Genomic DNA, 22,788 nt, shown 5'->3' with positions numbered 1-22,788 from the left:
TCAAATGACTTTGAGTGTGTCTGTGTCAAGGGCTTCCAAAATCCAAACTTGATGGTGTTTCCCAGTGAACTGGGAATGCACCGGTCTGCACTTCCCTGGATTAACATCAAACCATATGGAGCCGTGTTCAGTGCTTGTCCGATGCCACATCCTCACTTCAGTCCAAAGAACCTTTTCACCTTGAGTGCTGAATGGAAATATCTCCCCTCAGTTCCAGCGGTGGGTGGAACGAAGGGGCAGGTCCAAAAATCCTCAAAGAGCGGCTTGTTTTAGCTTCAAGCACTTCCCACCGGGAACTGAAGCTTTTTGGGAGGGGGTTCAACTATTCAGAAGGGGGGAAGAAGGCACAAAAACCATGGAAGGCTGAATTGGGCTCCCAAGTCCGAGCTTCCAGTTTAATGAATGCTTCTTATGTATTTATTGGTGTCGTCCCAATGGGGAGGGGGGGGATGTTAAAACTGGCATGAGATTTGGAATTCTCCAGCATCCAGTTCACTGTTGGACAACTCAGGCTGGCTCCACCCAAGAGGAAGTGTGAAGATTAGTAGCAGCATCCCCTAGGTGCAGACCAGTAGAGAAAAGTTTAAAGAGACTTGCAAAAGGTTGCAACTAGTCCAAGATTTAGCCCGGCCTTAAGGCTATTTGGCTTTGACTCCTGCAACATTTTCCCTCTTTGCCGGGGGTCAGTTTGGGGCGTTAATGGCGGCAAGAACTGGACCACTCACTCATGGGAACATCATGGGGACTGTCCAGTCGGTTTCCATGACTTCCAAGCTAGCACCCATGCCATTTCAGATCCGAATCACACGAGCCCGCTAGCTAGGGAAGGAGGCATATTTCACCCACAACATGGTGTGGACGGCCGGCAAGATTTCTGCCTGGAACCCCAGCCTGACAATTGATCTACCTCATGGTTGTTCGCTTGGGCTCTGTGCCACTGGAACTTGTGGCAGTGGCTGCCAGAAGAACTGGTGGTTTGTCACCGAATTTCAGCCACAAGCAGTTGCGAAAAGCCAAAACCGCTAAATCTATCTTGTTTTTGAGTGAGCATTGGCTGGTTGTTTTGTTTTCTGGTAAATTGCTACTTTTTGCCTCCCTCATATTAATCGTGCAGCAGATTAGTTGACAAGGCAGGAGATCGGCTTGTGAGGGCATCTGGCCATGCATGTGAGAAAATACCCCCTGAAATCCCCAAATTTACCTATGCCAGATCTAGGAAAATGAGGGTCTTCTGGCCTTTTGGGGATATTCTACTGCACCAGTCTCCTTGGCCTTTCAGAATGACAGTCTTCCAAGCAACTAGCAGAACAATTGCTGCAAGACAATGCCAACAACCTCCTTCCTTGGTCTGCAACCAATCCGAGAAGCAACTGCAATTGCAAATTCTGCTGTTCATCAAAATGCGCTAGGAAGGAAGTGAGGAAGAAACCAGACAGTATGTCTGGCTACTCTGTAAACGGCTCAGGAAGCCAAGAGTGGAACACAGCCATTGGAAAGAGGCTGGTGGGAATAGGAAGTTGTAGTAGATATGTGATAAGCAGAGATTACATTTGCAAGAGGCGTTACCAACAGACAGAGGATATGTAAGGATACGTGGCTCAAAGACAGGGATTTGGACTGGGACGATTCTGTCTTGCCACTCCTTGCATAGGATGGCGTTTTCCTAAATGGCACATTCTGCCTTCTGATGGGAAGTCCCTTAGTAAGAAAATCAGGTACAAAACCAAGTTGCAAGCCTCAAATCTCCCCTGTATTCCTGTTTTTTCCAGGCAAATAAAAGAACATAGTCCCAGCTGTAAAAATGATGCTTTGCTGTGATCCTGGTTGTCTCCCCTAAGCTTGTATCAACAATCTTTCCAAAGCTTCAATCATCAAAACACATTTAGGGTGTGACCCTTGCTATGTGTTTAGACACAACTGTGTCTCACAATGCCTGGCATGGCTGGCTGGGGACATTTTTCTGTTTAAATTTGCAGAGAGATTTGCATCTTTATGTAGATATGACTTCCACTGAAATCAGTTAGACTTTTAAATCAGTGTGTTTGAAATCAAGATACTAGAGACCAGTAATAATTCAACTTCTAGGTTTCCAGGAATTTGGTCAGTGGCTTTTGATGAATCTCGAACATCTAGGAAATAGGAGGTGATGGGTTTTTTTTTTTTAAAACCCAGCCCATGATGATTTGGATTAATTTCACTTCCTGGTATGCTGCTGATTCCCCCCAGAGCAAATATTTTGGAATGACCTTCTTATCTGGTTGTAGTCACCGTGCAGCACACAGAGATGGCAAGGAAGAGGAACTGAGCTTGACAAAGCATTTAAACTGTGATGATCTAAGTTTGTAGTGGGTGGAGAGGGACCCTGGACTGTGGCCGGCACTTTGCTGTCCTTTATTGGGGCCCTGCGATTCTCCAGGGCTCTCAGCCACTCAGGAGATGTTGCGCCTCTACACGGGACTCCCTGGATGGCGTTTAGAAAAGCCTGGAGGTTAACTCAGCACTGCACTGGATTGAAGGATTGCTTTGGCTCACACGTTACAGGGCCTGCCATCAGCAAATATTACCTGGCGGCTTACAGATCAAGGCAAACACGGTGGCAAAAACGCAAGATGAATGAGAAACAATAAATATCTTGTATTTTAAAGAAAAGCCCCTTCTTTCCAACAGGGACTGGCTAAAACCATCAGCTGCTCCAAGTAAATAGCAGGGCAAAGTGCACCAGCCAACGGAGTGTTTTAAAGGAAAGGCTGGGTCAATGCTTAAGTCTCCACCTGGCACAGAAAAGAGCATCAAGAAGGTGCGGGGGGAGGGGGGCTCTTTGGAGAAGCTCTTCTATCGGGGAGGGACGTCCTCTCCACTGCAGGGGCAATGGGCGAGGGAATTGTGATTTCCCCCTGCTCCGCAAGCGGGGGATCTATGCAAATATCTTGTCCGGATGCCTGGGAGACCGCTGCTGGACCAAGGTTTTACTCAAGCCCAGGCAGGTCCAGATGTTTCTCTGAGCTGCGAGGAACTCAGAGGGGACTCTTCCAGAAACAGGTTGCTTTTAGGAGCCCTGGAAAGCAGTCTCTCGATTTTGGCCCGCGTGTGTGTTCGGGGGTGTGGTGGAGTTTTTGCCCGCGCTGCTACTTCAGCGCTGAGAAAAACCTGCCGGCCCAGCATCATGAGATTACGGGAAATCCTCAGACTACCAGCCGGTCCGTTTCCAAGCAAGCAACGCTCGCATTTCCGAGAGGACGCACTTCCCACAACCTCGGCTGGAATCACCCCACTGCGCACACAGTTGACCAGCTCTCTGCCCGCTTTCGGCAGGCCCGAGTGGGCTCCGCTCCGCATCACTTCGAGCGCGTTGTAGCAACGCACGGAGCGCGGGAGGACAGCAGGGGTGGCGACGCTGGGGGAGCGCTGAGGACACGCCAGAAGCCCGGGGGGGAGGGTGGTGGTGGGGAAAGCGGAGCGCTCCAGGCTGGCTGGGGTACCCCGCTCCCTTCCCGATCGCCCAAATCGCCGGAGATTCGGGCGCACGGGCGCCTCGGCGCACGGAGCGGCAGCACGAGGAAGCAAGGACCGGGAATGGAACGCTGACCCGGGAATGGAACGTTGACCCGGGAATGGAACGCTGACCCGGGAATGGCGAGCCACCCGGGCGACCGCAGCAGGCAGAGAGGCGCGCGCCGCCGCCGATTTCTCGGAAGCGAAGGCGATGCGGAGAAGGCCATCTCCTCAGCCCTCCTCATTGGCCAGGTCGCCTTCTTCTCTCCAGTCGTCATTGGCTGCAAGGCCACCGCGGGGTGGCAACCGCGCATCCTCCCGCGCACTTCTCTCCGGAGCTGCACGGTATATATAAAAACCATATAGATGGGCGGGCGAGTATCTCTGTAACCTCTTGGCGCAGTATCTGGCGGCGAAAACGGCAAAGTGCGGCTGCAAAACGCACGGATGTGGAGGTCAGCGGTGTGTGCGTGTGCGTGCGTGTGTCCAGGCGGGTGCATAGGAGAGCGAAACATCTTGTGCCCACTTTCTGGGTTAGCAGAAGGCTGTCGGAGGGCCAATGTACCTCTTTGCTTGACTTTTCCTTTTGCACGGAGAAAAAAATTGCTATTTGGCTCGGAGGGTTGCCGCTAATAGATTCCACAACTCTCATTAGTTCCTTCCCGGGTCGGTCAATCTTACGCGACTGGGGCTTGGTTTTGCGTTTTCCCCCACTGCCTTACATCTGAGCTTCGTTCGTCTTCCTCAAATTGTGCACGCTCATTTGTAAGTCAGTGGGACTTACTTGTAAGTGAGCGTGCCAAGAACTGTACTGTAACGGAATACTCTTAGAAGTCTACTCGGAAATAAAGTTCCGTTGGACTTATTTTAAGGTAAGCTGGCCGCCTGTTTCGCTCCTCCTTCCGCTCTGTGTGTGTGACTGTGGGTAACTTCTCTTCAGCGTACTTACTCAGAATGCACTCCATGGGTTCCTTGGACTTATTCTCACGTACATGTGCGAAAGAGACTCGCACCGCTTCGGGTTCTACCAATGCGTGCGTCTGAGTGGTAGGGCGGGGCGGGAGTGAAGAGGCAAAAACCCAGTCCTTAAAACCCGTTGCTAGCTTTTCTACGAAAAAGTGCAGCAGAAATTATTCATTAAGATGTAGAAGTCATAATAAGTGCCGCAGTTCCTCTTTCCAAGCGACAGGGTCCGTGAGAGGGATGGATTCTCTTCTGACTTGTTGCTTCTTTGCAGGGAGAATTAAAGTCTTTTTTAGAAGGCGTACAAGGAGTTTTGCGTTTGCACTTAAATTTGGCTCCTCTGCCCTGTTCACGCTTAATTCTTGAGCTTTCACCGCCACCACATTTCAAAAACCTCGGAGACGCCCTGCCCGTTTCCTTCGCTTTATGTCTTCTAATAACCATTTGCCTCAATACCGCATCCTAACTTTTTCATATGGAATTCTTCCTTAGTGCATTCTGATGCACTAGTGCAGATATATCAGTATCTCTCTCGAGAAGAAGGCTGCGATCCTATACCTTGCGGATATGGCCTGTTGAAGGTCTGGATAGGGGCGGACAGAATTGCTGCTCACTTGGGTTGAGAGTCGCCAAGGGGAGCCCCCACTCTCCGCAGGGGGTCATTTTACCCTCTCACTTCCCTTTGTAAAACACCAATAACAGCAGAAAATTAGTTTTCTTCTTTTTACCTCTGTCTTCTGATTAGATATACCAACTCCCATTAATTCCAGGAATAAGCAAGCCTTTGCTCAGTAGGCTTGGCTCCAAGATCCATTTCAAAAGAGCTCCTTATCAAGGGAAACGTTTCATGCGTCTTGATTAGAAACTGTTTGGACTGACTTTTCTGCTACAGCTCCCTTCTCTGGGGGCAGAAACGTGTCCCCAGCCATTTTTGTCAAGAAGCATGAAACGTGTCCCTTGGCGAGGCGTTTCCTCAAAAGGCATCGGAACTGCATCTGCAGCTGACGGTGTTGTTCTGGATTTTTCTGTGTTCTCAGCCTCCCTATTCGTGTGTGTGCACGTGTCCCCCTGTCACCCCCCCCCCAAGAGAAGCCCCCAGCTTCTTGGGGTGGGGGTTAGATCAGGGACACAGCAGAGGCGAAAGGTTAAACGTTTATGCATTTATTTATTTGTGGTGTTTGACTGCTGCTCTGCTTCCAAGTGGGGAAAGATTTCACAAAGTGAAAACATATGGAAAAAGAAAAGCAATCTGTTAAAAACATTAGAAGACAGAGAACATTAAATAGAAGGGACTGTCCTCCCATAACACCATGGGAAGTCATTTGACTCACTGTAGAAAGTAATTCTACTTTTTAAGCTTTCTAAAAAACTCAAGAGGGTGGGATAGAGAATTTTATGAGTACTTTGCCTCGTAACGGACACCACCCTGTGCTTGGTGAAGAGGCCCACAAAAGCCAGGCCATATCAGATCAGCTGTCCTGCTGCCCTTTTAGCCGGTCTGTGGGCTTCCCGGAAAAAACATGGTTTGTTGGGATTAGACGAACCTCTGTCACGGTTGACCTGAGTGCCGCTGATATCTTTAACCTGGGGCTGGAAGACCTTGGCTGACATTGCTGCAACACGGTGACTTGGCTGGGGTCTGTGCACCAAAGAGAGGGACCCCAACATGGGCGATGGAGCCCCTGTGCTGCACACAGACAGTTGCAGGTTTAGTCTTGGACATCTCCAAGTGGGATTGGGAATAACCCCACCTGAAACCCTCGAAAACAGCTGCTTAGAGGACTTTCCCCCAAAGTTCATTGATAAACTATGGAACTTACTACCATGACATGTGATGATGGCCCCCAACTTGAATGGCTTTGAAAGGGGATGTGACAAATTCCCGGAGGGTTTATTTATTTATTTATTTATTAGATTTATATCCTGCTTTTTTCTTATAACTAACTCAGAGCAGCTTCCTTCATACTCCTTCTCCTGCTTTCAGTCTTATCCTGACCTGCAAGGTAGGCTGGGCTGAGAGGCTGTGACTGGCCCAAAGTCACCCAGTTGGCTCCATGGCTGAGTGGGGACTCGAACCCGGACTGCCTGAGTCCCAGTTCCTTGCCTTTAACCACTGCACCACACTGGCCTGCTAATAAAGCTATCAAGGGCTATTGGTTCTGATGGCTCCCGGAGCGTGTCCTCTGGTAGCAGAGGCGGTAGGCCCAGGTTGCCAGCTCCTGGAGCATGAGGCCAGATTACTGCTGCCAGGACTCATGCTCTGCTTATAGGCTTCCCCGTGGGGCACACAGTTGGCCTCTTGGTGAGCTGGATGCTGGACTGCATGGGCGTTTGGCCTTATGCAGCAGGGCAGCCTTCCTGAGTGTGGCGGACCGATGGTGTGACTGGATGCAAGCCAGGACCTTAGGTTCCCATCCATGCAGCACATTTATGAAAAGAGGGGAGAGGACATACATCACTGATGGCTCTTCTACTGCTGTAGGACTTTGTTCCGCTTGGAGAGCCAGTTGGAGCTTGAAGCGATGTTCTGCGAGTGGGATGAAAAAGGCTGAGCCCCACTGGCACCGTGGGCGGCGCAGTGGTTAGAATGCTGGACTGGGTTTCAGGAGAGTTGAGTGCGACTCCTTACTCAGCTACGAAGCTCAGTGGCTGACGTCGGGACGGTCACTGACTCTTAGCCTACTTCACAGGACTGCTGTCAGGATACAGTGGAAAGTACCGGAATCATATTCCCTCCCTTACACTCCTTGGAGAAAAAGTGAGAAACAAATTTAACCAATCCGTGACATTAAGCCTGGCATTTTGTACTTCATTTCATTTCATGCTCATGTTTAAGTTTTTTAAGGTTTAACTTATTTTACTGGAGTCACCAAAAGGGCAAGATAGCATGCTTAAGTCAGGAATTAGCATTGCTTAGTTTTGCTTCACATTGCTTTTATCGACCATCCATTTAAAATACTAGAATCTATTTTTCACCTCCAAATGCAAAGGCTCCTTAAGGCAGTTTAGAAAAGAAAAGGAGAACCATCAAACAGTCTTACAGTTAACCAAACTGGCTGCATTAAAAACCATTTCTATTCAGACCAAGAGTAAAATGAACGTCAGAGGTTAAAGCTAGGCAGTGCGAAACAGGAGAGCTGCACCAATGAAAAAGGAACTCACACATCCAGCTCTTCAAGGTCCATTTAAAAATGGGTGCGGAGCCAAGTGTAGCGAGTCTTTTGCTCACATGCACTGCATCTCCTGCTGCCCCTGATTGACTCTCCCTAAGGCCATTTCTTGCTGAAATCCTCTCCCTCCAGCCCTTTACAAATAGGGATGTCTTTAGCGGACAAGGTTCTTTAAGGGAATGCACAGGGAGCTGAGCCCTGGATGTTTTTCGTACCAAGCCCTGACCCTGGTTTAAAATGTATGGTGAACCTGCAAAGGATCGGCGAGCGTTGATGTTGAACCTCTGGCCATCTTCGACTTTGCTAGACTGCAGGGTGGGACCGGCTAACTGATCTGGGAGGCTGCTTACAGAAGCTCTTTCCATGCAGAATGTGTGACCGAAACAGTGGGAGAAGGCTGCGGCAGTGGCTGATTGAACAGATCAATAGCGGGATGTATCCTGGGCTGATCTGGGAGGATGATGAGAAGACCATGTTTCGTATTCCATGGAAGCACGCGGGCAAACAGGATTACAACCAGGAGGTGGACGCATCCATCTTCAAGGTATTGCCAGCCTGTCTCTGGTGAGACAGAGCCAACGTGACTCTTCTTCTTGAGTCGTTGTTCTTTGTAGAGAATTGTTGGTTGCTTAGTTTAGACCACTCTGGTATGAAGTTTTCAGAATTCTGTGTGGGTGAGTTTTTGTTACTCAGCCCTCTATACATGTTCTTTCTGTTCTGCATGGGGCTTTAGTCTTAGATGTGTTCGGAAAATTGTAGGGTAGAAAGAAAAGGCTTTTTTCAGCAGTACAATTGGAACTACCCTCCCTTTTTTCCTGCAAGTCCTTTCACATGGTGTGTATGGAGTTTGGGTGCTTGTATGAATGAAGTGTGGCATGGCCTCATGGGTCGGGACTGGCTTTATTCTCTTTGTGTAGAAAGTGTGAATGTCTGTCTTACTTGGATAATTTCTTTTTGTGTTTTGCTTTTAAACTGTCACTATGCCAAAGAGTCTGTTAGCTGTGCAAAGAGTGCTATAGAGACACCTAGTGACAGAAAAAAGGAATACAGCACTACAGGAATAATTTTTTAAAAAGCAGCTATATATTCGAGAACTGTATAAAACTTTTAGAATGGAGAGCCAGAAGGTTAAGTGTAGCTGTGGTCTTGACTCTGTGGGACAGTGAGGAGAAGCCCAGAAAGGGTTTATAAAACTGGGTGCCCATCAACACACCTGTGTTTGTGGGGATCACTTTGCTCTCAGACTTCCTTGGGAGAAATCCTTCTTAGCTTAGGGAGGCCTTCCCCAGTCTGGCACTTGTGGGAGGTGCAGCCCAGCACATCTGCAGGGCGCCCAGGTTGGGGAAGACTCAGCTTGAGAAACCTTCTTGCTTTGTCCGCTAGGCATGGGCAATATTCAAAGGCAAATTCAAGGAAGGTGACAAGGCAGAGCCAGCCACTTGGAAGACAAGGTTGCGCTGTGCCTTGAATAAGAGCCCAGATTTTGAAGAAGTGACGGACAGATCCCAGCTGGACATCTCCGAGCCATACAAGGTCTACCGCATTGTTCCAGAGGAAGAACAGAAATGTAAGTGTGACAGAGCCAGGCACATAGTCAGGATTTCTATCTCTCCACCCAGCAGCTGAGATCTCACTGTGCGGGCCCATGTGGATGCTGCAGCTTTGGCCACAGGCATGGAGGGGAGTCGGTGCAGAGCTCTTGCGCTTGTCTGTGTCCACAGGGGCATTACCAGGTCATTGGCACGGATGGAGAGGGTTTTCCCATAAGGGTAATTGCTATGCAGAGGGGGAATTTCCTTTCTGGGGAGGGCACAGGGTACGGGGAAGGGAGGGCTGACTCTTCCCCCCCAGCTGCGACGGGGAGGTAATGCCTGCCCTCCGCACAGCATGATAGATAAGCACAAGGGAAAATGCCCTGGTATCACCCAGGTGGTGATTTTTTCTAAGCCCAGTTGCATTGCAGAAGGGAGGGTGGGGGGATCACAGAATTTGGATTAATGCTTCTCTCCCCAGCTTAAATCTCCCATGGAAATTGCAACCAACATGGAGATTAAGCTGAGGACAAAGCATTTCCATTGGTATCAGTGGGGACTTGGGGCTCTCAGGAAGAAATCTGGGGACATGACAAACAGCTCTGAGGATGGGTCTCCATGGGCCGAGGCCTGGCCACACCCCTGCACACGGAGGATGCCAGCCACCGGTTTCAAACCAGCCAAGCAGCTGTTTCCCAGGAGGGAAATATTAAAAACAGTGCAAGTCACTCTGAATGTCTTTCCATAAAGGAAAGTGCTGAACACCTTTCCCCACGAAACAAATAGTTCTGTCGCATTCATTCAACCCAAATTCAAAGTGTGCAAATCCATTTTTAAGCTTAATCACACCTGTGTTGCTGCAGGGACCTTTTCCCATGGGGTCCCCTGTTGTACGTGGCATTTGTACTTCCACGGATTATCACAAGGTTATGATACTGGCCGGTGCCGAATGCCCACACTGCAGGTGGGTGGGCTCAGTCCTGCTCCCCACTCTCTGTACATCAGTCGTAACTTGTCCTTAGTCCTTTCAAATCATATGTTTTGATCTAAAGCTGTTATTCATCTGTTCTTACGATGAGGTTATTTGTAACTGTAATGAGAAATCCCAAGGGAGTTTCCTCTGCCTTCCAGAGCAGTCGATAGAGCTTGCCACACATCAGGATTTGATATTCTGGGAAACTGCATGAGTACATCAGAATGGTTTTTACTTGTGATGTCCCCAAACCCCTGGAGCTTTCTTGGAAACCTCACTTGCTGAATGACCAGTGTGGATTCCCTGAAACCTCTTGCATAGTTATTCAGAGAGCTTTTGTTCTATCTTTGCTCTCCCTTCCAAAGGAGAGCAAGAGAACTTATTTCTCCCCTGCCTCACCCATTGGCTCTCTGTTAGTGTAAAAAAGATAAAAAAGAGTGGTCTTTTGTGGTTACAGTCACAGAATGCAGAACGGCTGTCTCTGAAAGCTCCGGTAATACACAAGCCGCGCTCTGTCGTATTTTTATCTGTGGTTTTTTGTTTCTTTTTTGGTGTGGTGTCTTTTCAAGCATATGACACTGAGTTGTCAAGAAATTTACTGCTTAGCACCTGACCCTATGCTGCCTTCATGCAAGCGCTCATCTTGCAGAGTTTTTGGAAATCCCTCCTGCCTGGGAAGTGACTTTGGGGTTCAGGGTTACATCAGTGCTTGGGTGACAGCAGGCGGAAAGTGCTGGGCCCTTCCGTGAAGTTTGCCCCCTCTCCTTTCCATTTAAGACCAGTTGGCCCCTGCTCAGATAGCATTTCAAGCAGGGTCTGGGGCCCTCTTGGCCCCCTGAGGTTCTCAAGCAGTCTTGCCTCCTTTCCCTCAACTACTGTTTGTGGTTTTTCTGGCTATTGCGCAGGTTTTTCCCCCTTTCGAAAAGGCTGACTTGTCTCTCTCAAGGCCTCGAATTGTCAGTTCAGAGTTTTAAACTAGAACAGGCTGGCATTTTTGGAACAGCCCTTTCACAAGGCAAAGGTTGTCTCTTAGACTGAAAGAAGTTTGGCATCCCATGTGAAAAACAATACCAATTCCCCTTTGCTTTCTTTTCTCCTGTCTCCTCACCATTAACCGGAGCACTGCCGAGCAACCATCTCAGAGGGGCATTTTGGCTTCTTTTAACATGAAAGAATGTACAAATATATCTCTGTTTTTCTGCAGTCCCTTTGGTTTCATGTGAGAAAACCTCAGGAGTGTTTCAGATGAGGCTTTTACTGTGCACTTATCCTGATCATTTGTAGAATTTTATGCAGGACCAGACAAAGTACCTTCCGTTTGTAGCTTTCCTATTGTTTTCCTACTACTTTGTCCATTTTTCCTGTATCGGGAAAAGGGAATCTGTGCAGCAAAAAAAGTGAGAGTGACTGCATAACGCTGCAAAATGCCTGGGTGGAGCTGATGGGAACTGGAGTTCCAAACCTCTTCAGGGTACCAGGCTAGAAAGGGGGGAAGTAGAGCAAATTCCTGGAGGAAGGTTTCCTTCCTGCCTTTTCCTAGCAATGGACCCACCATCCCGCTCATGTGCATTTATTCCCCTTCCCTTCCCTTCCCTTCCCTTCCCTTCCCTTCCCTTCCCTTCCCTTCCCTTCCTCCGCGTTCTCACGCCCGCTTGTCAGTCTGTCTCAGCAGCAGCAGGAGCCCCATCTTCTTCTGATATACCGTGTAACATGACGACTTGCAAACTGTATTTCTTTCCAGGCAAAATGGGAATGGTGAATGGGTGCGGCCTGAGTGAGGTCCCGGAGATGGAGTGCAATGCTTCTGCCATAGAGGACTTGATGAAAGAGGTAACGGGTTTCCCCAACCCTGTGGGGCTAAAACCTCTCCCTCTCTCTCTCTCTCTCTCTCTCTCTCTCAATTGTTCAAAAAGGGTTTGCTTTTCTCCTTTCTCTCAGTGTAGTACCAGCCTATCCCTTAGTCCAGTAACAGTAAAGAGCATTTGTGCAGGAAAGAAAAATGGGGTAGGGGGAGACACAGAAACAGAATCAGAGTGAGCCAGAAGGGGTCTCCCGGGCCATCTAGTCTGACCCCCGGCTCCAGCCGGCTCCACTCATGACATGCCTACCACTGAAACACTGAAAACCAGTCCCTTCTTCTCCACTGATGATTGACTGTGCCATGAAATACTGACCATCTATCTTCTATCATTTATATATTTATTTAACAATGATATTTTCCCTTTACCCAAAAGCCGAAGCTCTCTGGGCAGTTCAAACAACGTAAAAACAATTTAAGGCATGAAATGCAGTGCAGAATACAGTATAACTCGTTAAGACTATGGCATAAAATACAAATCAAATAAGTGGAGTGAAGCAGCAGCACGAAGATTTAAAATGCAGTGCTGAATTTTAAACAGCCTGAAAGTAGAATTTCTGGGAGGATTCCTGAGCAAATAAGCTGCTCAGCACCTGGGACTGCAAGGAGTGCGATGCAGGGGCCAGGCGAGTCTTCCTGGGGAACTTGTTGCAGAGTCAGGTGCCGCAGCAAAGAAGCCCCTCTTCCCAAGAGCCCCCCTGCTGACTTCGCACGGGAAGGAAAGTCGGACATTATGTGGGTGCAACATGGAGAAGCTCGTTTGCACCCATTTTGCAGCTAGGAAAGTGCAGACCTGTCTGTTTTGACACATGCGTGTTATTGTGTGTATTGCAGTGGATGGACTGGGGTGATACATGTTAAAATTCCACTCCCGTCGCACCCAGAACAAGTAATCCAAGCTCACTTTCTCTTTTTATGAAGGCCAAGATGCAGGCAGCTGGCAGCTCAAAAAATTCAGGGCTGCCAGACTCAGTGGTTACCTTGGAAGCAAGAGCCAATAGTATCCACAGTTTCTGGAAAAAGCACATGCAAAAGGTTGGACTCGTGGGCTGGCTCGGAATCGTGCATTTCAGAGGAGACAGCAGGCCACTGATCTTCAGGGTGCTGCAGAGCGCAGGCTCAGTTGCAAAGGGGAGGAAGTAAAGCAGTTAAGAGGCTAAATGGTCTCCTAGCAGTTTCACAGGACAAAACGGGGGATAAACTGTTTGCTTAAGGTGCAATTGAATGCAGTAAGGTACCTAAGCCAACATCGAGAAAGCAGCGGGAAACCTTTGTCTGGGGAGGGAATAAGAGCTCGTGCGGCAGAGGGGTTAAAGGCGTGGACTGGGACTCATGAGCTCCTGGTTCCACTTGGTCGTGAAGCTCATGGGATGACACTGGGCCAGGAACAAACTCTCAGCCTAGCCTACCTCGCAGGGTTGCTAGGAGGATAAAAGGGAGTGGAAGAGGCAGATGATGTAAGTTGTCTTGGGTTCCTTGCAGGAACAAAGGCAAAATAAAAATCACAGAAAGATCAGTGGGTTTTACTGGCTTTTTAGCGGTGGCCTGATGCAGCAAGGGGAAGCTAAATCAATCATTTCTGATTGGCTGCCCTGCAGTGCTTTGAATGACAACTCTTATTCTCAGCCTGCTGACCAATGGTCGTCATGCCAGCTGGGGGCCCCTGGGAATAGTAGTCCGAAGGATGTAGCGGGGAAGGATGAAGGGGGTTGTAGTCTCACACATCTGGAGAACACCTGGTTGGAGAAGACTGGGAGAAACCCTCACCCTTAGTTACTGGAGGAATTGATTGCCGACTGTAGGACTTCTTCAAGATATTGCAAGTTTTGCACAGGGGAAAACATGTGGAAGGATTTCACATGTCAAACCTTTGTGCAAGACACAGTGCTAATTTTTTAGGATTCATTGGATACGATCTTATTATAGTCGAATCCCATTTGTTTTGGTGGACCGCCTCTAAATGAGACTGGCACTGGGTACAAATCTTCATGGCCCTTTCTGTTGGGAAGGATTCCAGGCACAATCCAACACATGTTCAGACAGAGAAATGTCCTGGATTTCCATCTAGCCGCAGCGTGATTGGAATCCCGGGACTCTTCTCTGATCAAACATGTCCAAGGTCACTCGATGGAGACAAGCGGTCATGCAAAGCAACAGAAGAAGCTGTTGGGACAGAACAGCTACAGATCTGTGCAATGTCAGCGCAGTTGTCTCAGTAATCCCCCTTCTTCCCCCTTTCCCTGTCAACTCTGCAGCCCACCTCAGGAGTGGAGGAATACCTCGGCACAATAAAGAGAAGCCCTTCGCCACTGCCAGAGACTTGCCGAAATCCACCAATCCCCGACTGGTGGATGCATCAGTCACCTCCTGGTAAGAGCAAAATATGTCCTTCAGAAGGTACTGTGAAGGAAGTGGTGAAGCAACCTGGCATCTTCCTCCCCTTGTAGCAGGAGGTCATAAATTCCCTTAGTGGTTGGTAATTGGCTCTTGCCTGCAGGGATCTCCACATCTGAAGATCTTGGGTAAAAGAAAAATGCTTGGGAGTGGCCGCAAGTCAGAGCAGGTGGCGCTGGCCAAGGGTCCAATTTAGTGGGGACATGAGAGAGGGCCTTCTTCGTGGTGGCTCCAAGCTGTGGAACTCCCTGCCACTGAAAGCTAAGTTGGTTTCCTCCTGTTCTCCCTGTACCAGATGTTTCTATTCAAGCAGTGTGGTGTAGCGGTTAAGAGCATGGGACTGGGACTCGGACGATCCGGGTTCAAGTCCCCGCTCAGCCATGGAGCCACCTGGGTGACTTTGGGCCAGTCACAGACTCCCACCCCAACCTACCTCACAGGGCTGTTGTGGGGATAAGATGGAGGAGAAGATGTAAGCTGCCTTGAGCCCTTTGTAGGAAAAAGGCAGGATATAAATCGGACAATAAATAAATAAATAAATAAATAAATAACTAACTAACTAACTAAATAAATAAATAAATAAGCAAGCTGTTGCCAAAAGGGTTTCTGTTGATTTTAGTGCTATTTTTATTTATTTTATGGTAGTGTTTTTACATTGCATGTTTTGTTTGTTTTTATGATAATTTTAATGACGTTTATTTAACTGTGTTTTTAACGTTACTGTTCGCCTCCTTGAGGACCACTGTCTTTGGTGGAATGAGACAGTGTATCAAATCAATCAATGACTGATCAACTGAGTGTGAGGCAGATTCTTCGGGTTCTGCTGCAGAGAACTAAAACGTTAGCAGGTGAAAATCACAGTTTGGCGACTAGCAGAGAAGAACTGCACACAGGAAAAAACAAACACTTGTGTAACTTTTTTTCCCCTTTTTCATTTGCAGCTCTGTCCCTGATGAGTGGCTTTACGAGTTACGAGCCACTTCATTCAGGTATGCTAAAAGAAAGCATTGCTTCCTCTGTCGGTTCACATCCGGTGCAGTTAACCTCTGCTTTTCTTTGCAACCTGAGACGAGTTCTGCACGCTTGCGGACCAGTCAAAACAGCCAGGGATACCTTCTCCTTCCAGATCAAGCGGCTCTGGCTGAGTCCAGCCAGGTTCCTTACAGCAAAGGGAAACATAATGCAGATGGATTGTGTGTCCTGTAATTCCTGTGAGCGCACTGGGGATGACTTACAGTACCATGGAAATGCATGGTTTTCTCCTTTCGAAAAGGCCGTTCAAAGGGGTTTGGGCCATGTGCTCTACAGCACACACAGCGACACAGGCTTGTCCCCAGGAGTTTACAGCCGGAAATCTGAGATGGGGGAACGATGCTGATTCATATATTTCATTTTTATACTGTCCCACAGCTAAAGTCTCTGGACAGTTTACAACAATATATAAAACTAAACAATAAAAGAGCCAGTGTGGTGTAGTGGCTGAGAGCATGGGACTGGGACTCAGGCGATCCGAGTTCGAGTCCCCGCTCAGCCATGGAGCCACCTGGGTGAATCTGGGCCAGTCACAGACTCTCAGCCCAACCCACCTCACAGGGTTGTTGTTGTGGGGATAAGACGGAGGAGGAGATGTAAGCTGCCTTGAGCCCTTTGTAGGAAAAAGGCAGGATATAAATCCATAAATAAATACAATACAATACAATACGAATACCTTAACAACAAAAGCCTGTTAAAGTGAATGTAAAATTCATTTAAATTAGCTAAAAACATGCAGTAAAAAAGACTCTGCAAAGGAAAAGAATTACCCGAGTAATCTCTTGAGGACCCTGGATAACAAATGGATCTTTAAAGTCCTCCACATAAAGGGCTGTCTTGACCTGGCACTAAAAAGATGGCAAGTTTGGCACCAGGTGGGCTGCAGCAGGGAGGTTGTTTCAAAGATGGGGAGGCCACCAAAGAAAAGCCCCTCTCCCCCATTTGCCTAGCTTGCAGTTGGAAGCGATGCTCTGACAGCTGCTGCAGTCCCAAGTTGTGTGGGGCTTTATGGGTTAAAAACGGAAGAGTGGGGTGAGCAAGGCAGGCCGTGCTTGGAATGGAGCTTTCGGTCCCCTTTGCTTCGAGCTGCTTGCAGGCTGAATTTCAGCCACGCCTGAAGACTGGGGATTTGTGCTCAATGCTTTCCCAAGGGAACCGAATGGAAAAGGCTTTGAGGAGGGAAGTGGTGGGTGTGAGAAAGGGGGCCTCACAGAGGTCTCCCCCCACAAGAGAAGTGGGACTCACCTCTCACAGCCCTGCTTTGACCCTCCCGCTGCCATCCCCTTTTCCGGATGGCTACCTGGCCGCCCAGGTGCGGGGACGGCCTCCCAGCATCCCTCTGCAGGTCCTTACCTCCCGTGTCTCCCTAGGCCACTCCCAGATGGTGATCAACTTCTATTATGGAGGGAAACTGGTGGGAAGCACCACCACCACTCGCCCCGAAGGCTGCCGCATCTCCCTTGGAGAATCTCCCTACGTCCTGGAGAGCCTGGAGCACGTGCGGTTCCCGTCGGCGGACGCGATCCCCCACGAGCGCCAGAGGCAAATCACCAAGAAGCTGTTTGGGCACCTGGAGAGAGGCGTCTTGCTCCATTGCAACAAGCAGGGCATCTTCATCAAGCGGCTCAGCCAGGGCAGGGTGTTCTGGAGCGGGAACACCATGCTGTACAAGGACAAGCCCAACAAGCTGGACCGGGACGAAGTCGTCAAGATTTTCGACACCAACCACTTTCTCAGAGGTCCGTGTGAGCGGTTTTCTCCTGGCAGGTTTGCTTCCCACCCTGGATGAGAACCTCGTCCTGTGACCTGCTGTAACTTAAAACCAAGTCAGCACTGACATGCTGTGCTGGCATAGTCCAGATAAGCAGCAGAGTTCCGCAGAAAGTAGAAATGACATCAAAACAAGGAAGAATACTTAAGGATCGCATGCCGGTTAATTGATTGGTTAGTTACACCGATCCCTGCATTTCTCTCCAAGAAATGCCTAAGCCCACTTAGTAATTTTTGCCAGGCATTGCCCCAAACTTCTAGATTTTTCATTCTTAAGGACTAGAAACTTGCCTTTGACAGCAACTGAAAACCTGCTTTTTACACTTGCTTTGCTTTGTCACAGCATTGCAGGATGCGTGAGGTCACAGCAGTCTCTTCTGTCCGCTGTCAGACCTTAAGTTGCTCTCTCGGGAGATGAATTAGTCAAAATTCTGAACTTTGTGATGGATTAAAAGAGGGGTGGAAAACTTGTGGTCCTCCATACCTTGCTGGACTGCAGCTCTCATAAACCCTCACCATTGGCTTTGTTGGCTAAGGCTGATGGGAGTTGCACTCCAACACCAACTGGAGAACCACAGGTTGCTCATTCTTGGATTAAAAGCACTTTTATCTTGGTGAAAGCTATAAATATGTGAATACTCTAAAAAGCAAAAGGGGAAGCTGGTGCTGCGGTATTTGCTGTGTGTGTGCATTTCAGGCTTCTGCAGTTGCCCATAGTGGGAAAACAGTTCACGCCTGCCTTTAACACATGAAATGTTTGCTGTTCTTCTCTTCTCTTGCAGAGTTTCACCAGTACTATAACAGCCAAGGTCCCTTCCCAAACAGCAAAGTTATTCTATGTTTTGGGGAAGAATTTCCAGATGCCACACCTTTACGGTTCAAGCTGATCCTTGTCGAGGTAGATTGCACCATCCACGTATTGGTGGAGGACTGTCCTGATTTTCATTTTGGAAATATTCTGCCTTTCCTGCCCCTGCTGACTCTCAAACATAGAACAGATCTCAGGTTTTATTTTCAGAAAAAACACTCAAGGAGTTAGCCCTCTTGGTTTGGGGAGAAACATTTGCTGCCAGGTTAAAAACATGCTCTGTGTCTGGAGCTGGATTGGCTGCCTTTATTTAGTTTGCTTGGCAAGCACGTCTGAGCTTCCTGTTGGGATGCGTAGTTTGGCTCCTTCACATGGAAAACTGCTCCATATTGGCCTTTGTGCGTCTTTCCTGCTCCTCGATGTTTATTTGATACTGATGGTGTGCAAGGTGCAGTACAGAGAGCTCAGAACTCAGATACTTGAAAAGCTGTGCTGAGTTTTCCCTCTTCCCAGCTCATCCCTTTTTCCATGTGTGCTGTGTAAGCCAAAACGAATCACTAGACCAGAGAATCTGTTTAACAAATCACAATATAGTACCCATGCACCACAGAGTCTCAGCTCTTACAATAAGGGGACAATGAGAATGACCTACCATACAGGGCTGTTGTGCAGGTGTTATGGAAAGAATGTGTCTGAATCGCTCTGAACACCTTAAAGCACTGAATAAGTGCCACAGTACTATCCTCCTCCTCCTCCTCCTCCAGCCAATTTCTTTTAATGATGTATTTCAAGTCTTCCTAATTGCCCTTCCTAATTGTACTTAAGTGGTACTACTTGATTCAAATAAATCTTGTCTTCTTCTAACTGCAGATTGAGCAACTATGCATTCGACAGTTGATGGAGGAAGCTGGGAAGAATGAAGGCAACACTCTGATACACCCCGTGGGAGAAGAGGTGCATTATGACCAGATGTACCGGAACTTCCAGGATTCTTGTGGACCTCACCAAAGACCCATTTTCAGAGAGAATCAACAGATCACTGTTTAAAACTCCTGTTAGGAGGGGTGGGAGGTTTGGGAAAAGAAAAGAAAAAAGAAAAGAAAAGACGCCTTAAAAAAAACCAAAGGATTTGTTTAAGATCAATGTTTATAGCATCATTCATTGAACATTTCCCTCTGGAAAAATCGCCCTGGTCTTTGCTAGAGTGATGTTATATTGTGTTTGGGGCAGGAGAGTTTTCCCTTTACAGCCTAACTTAAATGACATCCATTTGAGCATTCCTTGGGGTTTCCACACTACAGCCTTACCCCAAAGTCAGCTTAAACCAGGTTAAAACTGTCCAATCTCGTTTCACTGCATTGTGTGCTTTGGTTGAAAGGAAGGAAAGGAGGTGGGTGGGTGGGAAAATGGTGTTGATTCAGCCATTGTGTTTCTGACAAGCGATGCAAGCCCTGGGGTGTTCCACTGCCCCAGTATTAATTTCTTCACTCAGGGCAGGCTTTGAAGGGGGGTGGGCAAAGGGCCTTCCAGGGAGACCCCTCCTCTGTCTTGGCCCCAGTGGGCGGCCCGGCTGCTGAATCGAACCACTCTCTTCTCGAATTTCCCAGAATGCCCAGAGCAAGGCTAGGTCAAGGGCACTGTGGGAAATTGAGCCTCTCCAGAGCTGGCTGCCTGGGGGAGCCAATCCCCAGAAGCCGGACATGCCAGGTGTGGCATGCAGAGTGCAGTGGGACATGAGGCACCGTGGATGGAGGGGGGAAGCTCCGTGAAGCGCAACGCTTCCATTTTGGGAAGGGCTCTGGGCATCCGTGGGGGAATGCCCCCGTGTGGATCTGTCCCAGATCACGGGCCTTTTTGAGTCGACCGGTCCTGGGCACCCAGGGACAAAACACGATCCCACTGCTGGGAGAGCTGTGTGAGCAAGGCAGGCTGGGACGGTGCTGAGTGCGTCTGAAAAGGGCAGCTTGCACCCACATGGCTGGATCGCTCGGCCAGCGTGAACCCAGGTGCGCCTGGATGAGGACTTCTGTGCTCAGGCATCCCGTGAGGGCTGTGCGAGCTCCAGTTTCAGCATACTGGTAGGAGACGGGGAATGCAGGGAAACGGACCCAAGAGGGGAACAGATCCTGGGTACGGTGGCATCTTGACTGCCTCGTCTTCCCCGGAGAGGTGAAAATTCTGCTGGCTTTATTGACACAGTTAAGTGGCCACGTCGATGATGTAATGCATCTGTGGTTTTGTACAGTTTTTTGTTTGCTCTTTATGGCTAGGATTGTTTTGGGTTAAAGGGTACGGTTGTGTGCAAACTGATCATGGGAATCCACGCATGGGAGACACGACCTTGTCTTTGTCCGTGCCGTCTGGTCTTGTCCTCTTCACTGGTTCTCCTCAGGTTTGAGCAGAGATGGGTTTCCCCATCTCCTGCTACCAGGCATCCGTGGGGTGGTGTTTTTTAATTATTATTTTTGTTATTTTCAGCAGGGACCATGATGTTCTCCAGTGCCACCCACCCTCTGCCTCCTGGTTCCCTCTGAGCTTAGCTGTAGCCTTCACAGTAGCTGAAGGAATGATGGATCTTCCTAGAAACAATTGCCAGCTATGCCTCTTGAAATGTAAAGTATTTGGGGGTGGCTTGGTCTTAAACGGACTATTCAGACCCATTAGCTTCCCTAAAGACCTGGTGGTGATGGGAGATGGAAACTGCTGGAAGGTTTCTGGATATGGTTCAACGTAGCTGCCAGCAGTTCTGGACCCTTCTTTGGGGTGCTGCTTTGGGGAAGGTCATGGGGGCATCTGAGTTCAGGATTTACTGCTACACCAAGGTCAGAATCCTTTTGTAAATTGGAGATTGCCAGAGACTGAAGTGGAACCTTTCTTATGCCAAGTGCAAGGTCCCCTCTTTTATTTTTAAATAGCAAACTGTATTTCCTCTCTTCTCATGTTTTGCTAGCTGGGAAGGTTTTCTCAGCAAGCAGAAAAGTTCTGACCGAGAGGCTGGAACTGGTCTGTTCAGTGTATTGTGTCTATAATGAGGGAGGGAAGGATGCTAAAATGGAAGACAAATGCTTCATTCTTGGTCCTTTCCAATCCACCAAAGCTCAGAAGCTCAACACTGTGAAAGTCAACTTCATGTTAATTAGGTAAGCTTAGGTTCATGGCATCTGTTGGGATCAAGCAAAATGTCACAGATTGGCAAACTGAGTTAATAACTATGGTGTTAGTTAAGGGCACAGAGTGGCCTCCCATTCACTTCAGTGGAGGGGGCCTCTCAGTGGGTGGAGAAGGTTGCAGATGTGACATGCACTTTCTGTTGAAGTGAATGGGTGTGGGTAAAGGGTCTGTGTTGGGCAGAGTTTCTTTTCTGCCACGCTTGTGATGTGTGTTGATGTATCCAAAGTTTAAAGCAGCCATGGGGCAGACGCTCAAGCCAATGTGCCAGAGAACTGAAAACGGGATGGTTTTCTGTTATATTTCTATTATATTCCTAATGCAAATATAAAAGAGGAGTATGCCATGAACCCAGGGAAAAAGCTATTCAAAACACTGCAATACTGCAATGGCCATGGAGACCGCCAAAGGATGCATTCTAGATCAATAGGCCTCGGTGTTCAGTGTCTGTACAGATTAGAAATGCGTACAAGCTATCACTAATACAGATCCAGCCTGCTTGGGTGTTTGTGCACACGTGTGTGAATGTGTAAATGTGTGTAAATGTGGGAGCCGAGGATGTGCGAAAGCTTTCCTACGGGAGCAAGGATTAACGGTGGGATTTATGCTCCTAGGCGCGAGTGTGTACACGGGAGTACACAGAGAATGCCCAAGCAAGTCACACGTGTACAACTCTTGTAGGCTCGGTATTTATTTTAACTGCTTGTTTAGAATGTTTTGTGATTGTTTGACAATTGCACTCCCCAATAAACAGCGTCCCTTTTGTAACCCTTTGCCTCTGCTTCCGTTGTCTCACCTGAATTTTGGGATTTGTGGGGGCTGAGGTGCGAAGGTCGGCTTTTGGGAGTGGCAGCTGGGTTTTTCGTGGGGAGGGGGTTGACGTCCGCCTCACTTGTGTCTCGTTTCTCAGAAGCGTGGAGCCTGTTGTCAGAAAACAAATGGCTACTTCTCCCTTCCCTCCCCACTCCTTTCTTCTGCTTATAAGGCTGGATTGCACAATTTGGCCTCTCAGACCATTTCCAAAATGATCCCCAGCCTCGGGTTTCTTCCTGTCTTCTCACTGCTGTTGAAATCTGGGACGTTCTGGTAAGGCACTGCTTTTGATTGCTGCAAGACCCTGCAGGAGAGCCACGAGCCACGGCTTCTTCCCAGCCTGCCTGAAAGAACGCGGACTCCAAGGGAGAGCAGCTGCGAGGCTGTGAGTGGCGAGGCGGCACCCTGAAACTGGGCTTGGAGTGAGCACTGCAGCTGGACGGTGTCAGCTGCCGGGCAACATGTTACTCTGAAAAAGGCACAGAAGGCGATTGCCGTCGGCCACGGGCAACTCGCTAGCCCACTTTGCAGTACTGGTGAATTTCTTTAGGGGCTGAATTCTGTTTTGGAGAAGGGTTTAGGGCCACAATCCAGGGATGGGTGGCTGAAGGCAAAAGGGGTGGCACTAAAGTCCCCCACATATCAGCATGACTTAGCTAAGTGGTCTTGATGGCAACATCGCAGTCTCAGGAGGGGCGATCCAACTTTCCCTACAGAGTTGCACTGGAAGGCTGGGGCTGGGAGAAAGGGGCAGCTCGTGGAAGGGGGCACAGTCTTCTGTCAAAGCCTGGAGGGCTGGATCTGGCCCCCAGGCC

At 48.7% G+C, this 22,788-nt stretch overlaps 1 protein-coding gene across 2 annotated transcripts; it reads left to right on the top strand.

Moving 5' to 3' along the window:
• The first annotated feature begins 3,872 nt into the window (after positions 1–3,872).
• On the top strand, positions 3,873–21,928 carry IRF8 (interferon regulatory factor 8). 2 transcript variants are annotated; one of them, XM_044427926.1, is made up of 10 exons: positions 3,873–3,947; positions 7,995–8,169; positions 9,009–9,192; positions 11,872–11,960; positions 12,910–13,023; positions 14,244–14,358; positions 15,324–15,371; positions 16,785–17,153; positions 17,967–18,082; positions 18,863–21,928. In XM_044427926.1, exons 1-10 carry the CDS (start codon positions 3,940–3,942, stop codon positions 19,037–19,039), a joined length of 1,395 nt encoding a protein of 464 aa, XP_044283861.1. In that variant the 5' UTR covers positions 3,873–3,939; the 3' UTR covers positions 19,040–21,928. The 2 variants fall into 2 exon arrangements, with proteins under 2 accessions (XP_044283861.1, XP_044283862.1); XM_044427927.1 differs by lacking the exon at positions 12,910–13,023.
• The last annotated feature ends 860 nt before the right edge of the window (positions 21,929–22,788 follow it).

Source organism: Varanus komodoensis, unplaced genomic scaffold (genome assembly GCF_004798865.1).
Source record: "Varanus komodoensis strain SLA01 unplaced genomic scaffold, ASM479886v1 scaffold19, whole genome shotgun sequence".
Taxonomy (NCBI): domain Eukaryota; kingdom Metazoa; phylum Chordata; class Lepidosauria; order Squamata; family Varanidae; genus Varanus; species Varanus komodoensis.
Note: the sequence above shows the minus strand (reverse complement) of the source record. Positions and strands in the feature narration are given on the sequence as shown.